This window comes from Egretta garzetta, unplaced genomic scaffold (assembly GCF_000687185.1).
Source record: "Egretta garzetta isolate BGI_Z169 unplaced genomic scaffold, ASM68718v1 scaffold311, whole genome shotgun sequence".
In the NCBI taxonomy this organism is placed as follows: Eukaryota; Metazoa; Chordata; class Aves; order Pelecaniformes; family Ardeidae; genus Egretta; species Egretta garzetta.
In genome coordinates, this window is record NW_009258678.1 from 624,117 (window position 1) to 624,575 (window position 459).

Consider the following 459-nt stretch of genomic DNA (forward strand, 5'->3'; position numbering starts at 1 on the left):
CCCCCCGCGGCCTGCGAGGCCCTGAACAAGAACGAGTCGGTGCTGAGAGCCCGGGCCATCGTGGCCTTCCACACGGGGAACTACCGGGAGCTCTACCACATCCTGGAGAACCACAAGTTCACCAAGGAGTCCCACGCCAAACTGCAAGCCCTCTGGCTGGAAGCGCACTACCAGGAGGCGGAGAAGCTGCGGGGCCGACCCCTGGGACCGGTGGACAAGTACCGGGTGAGGAAGAAGTTCCCGCTGCCCCGCACCATCTGGGACGGCGAGCAGAAGACACATTGCTTCAAGGAGCGGACGAGGCATTTGCTGCGGGAGTGGTACCTGCAGGACCCTTACCCCAACCCCAGCAAAAAGCGGGAACTGGCTCAGGCCACGGGACTTACCCCCACGCAAGTGGGCAACTGGTTCAAAAACCGCAGGCAAAGGGACAGGGCAGCAGCCGCTAAGAACAGGTAA

The 459-nt window shown here is 62.7% G+C and overlaps 1 protein-coding gene across 1 annotated transcript in view; it reads left to right on the forward strand.

The window, feature by feature from the left end:
- Positions 1-3: 3 nt before the first annotated feature.
- Positions 4-459, forward strand: part of LOC104135286 (homeobox protein SIX6) — a gene marked incomplete at its 5' end in the record, with an annotated part of 5,351 nt that continues 4,895 nt past the window's right edge. The window contains one exon of the mRNA XM_009648916.1: positions 4-455. Coding sequence (XP_009647211.1) covers positions 4-455 — 452 coding nt within the window. The remainder of the gene's footprint in view (positions 456-459) is intronic.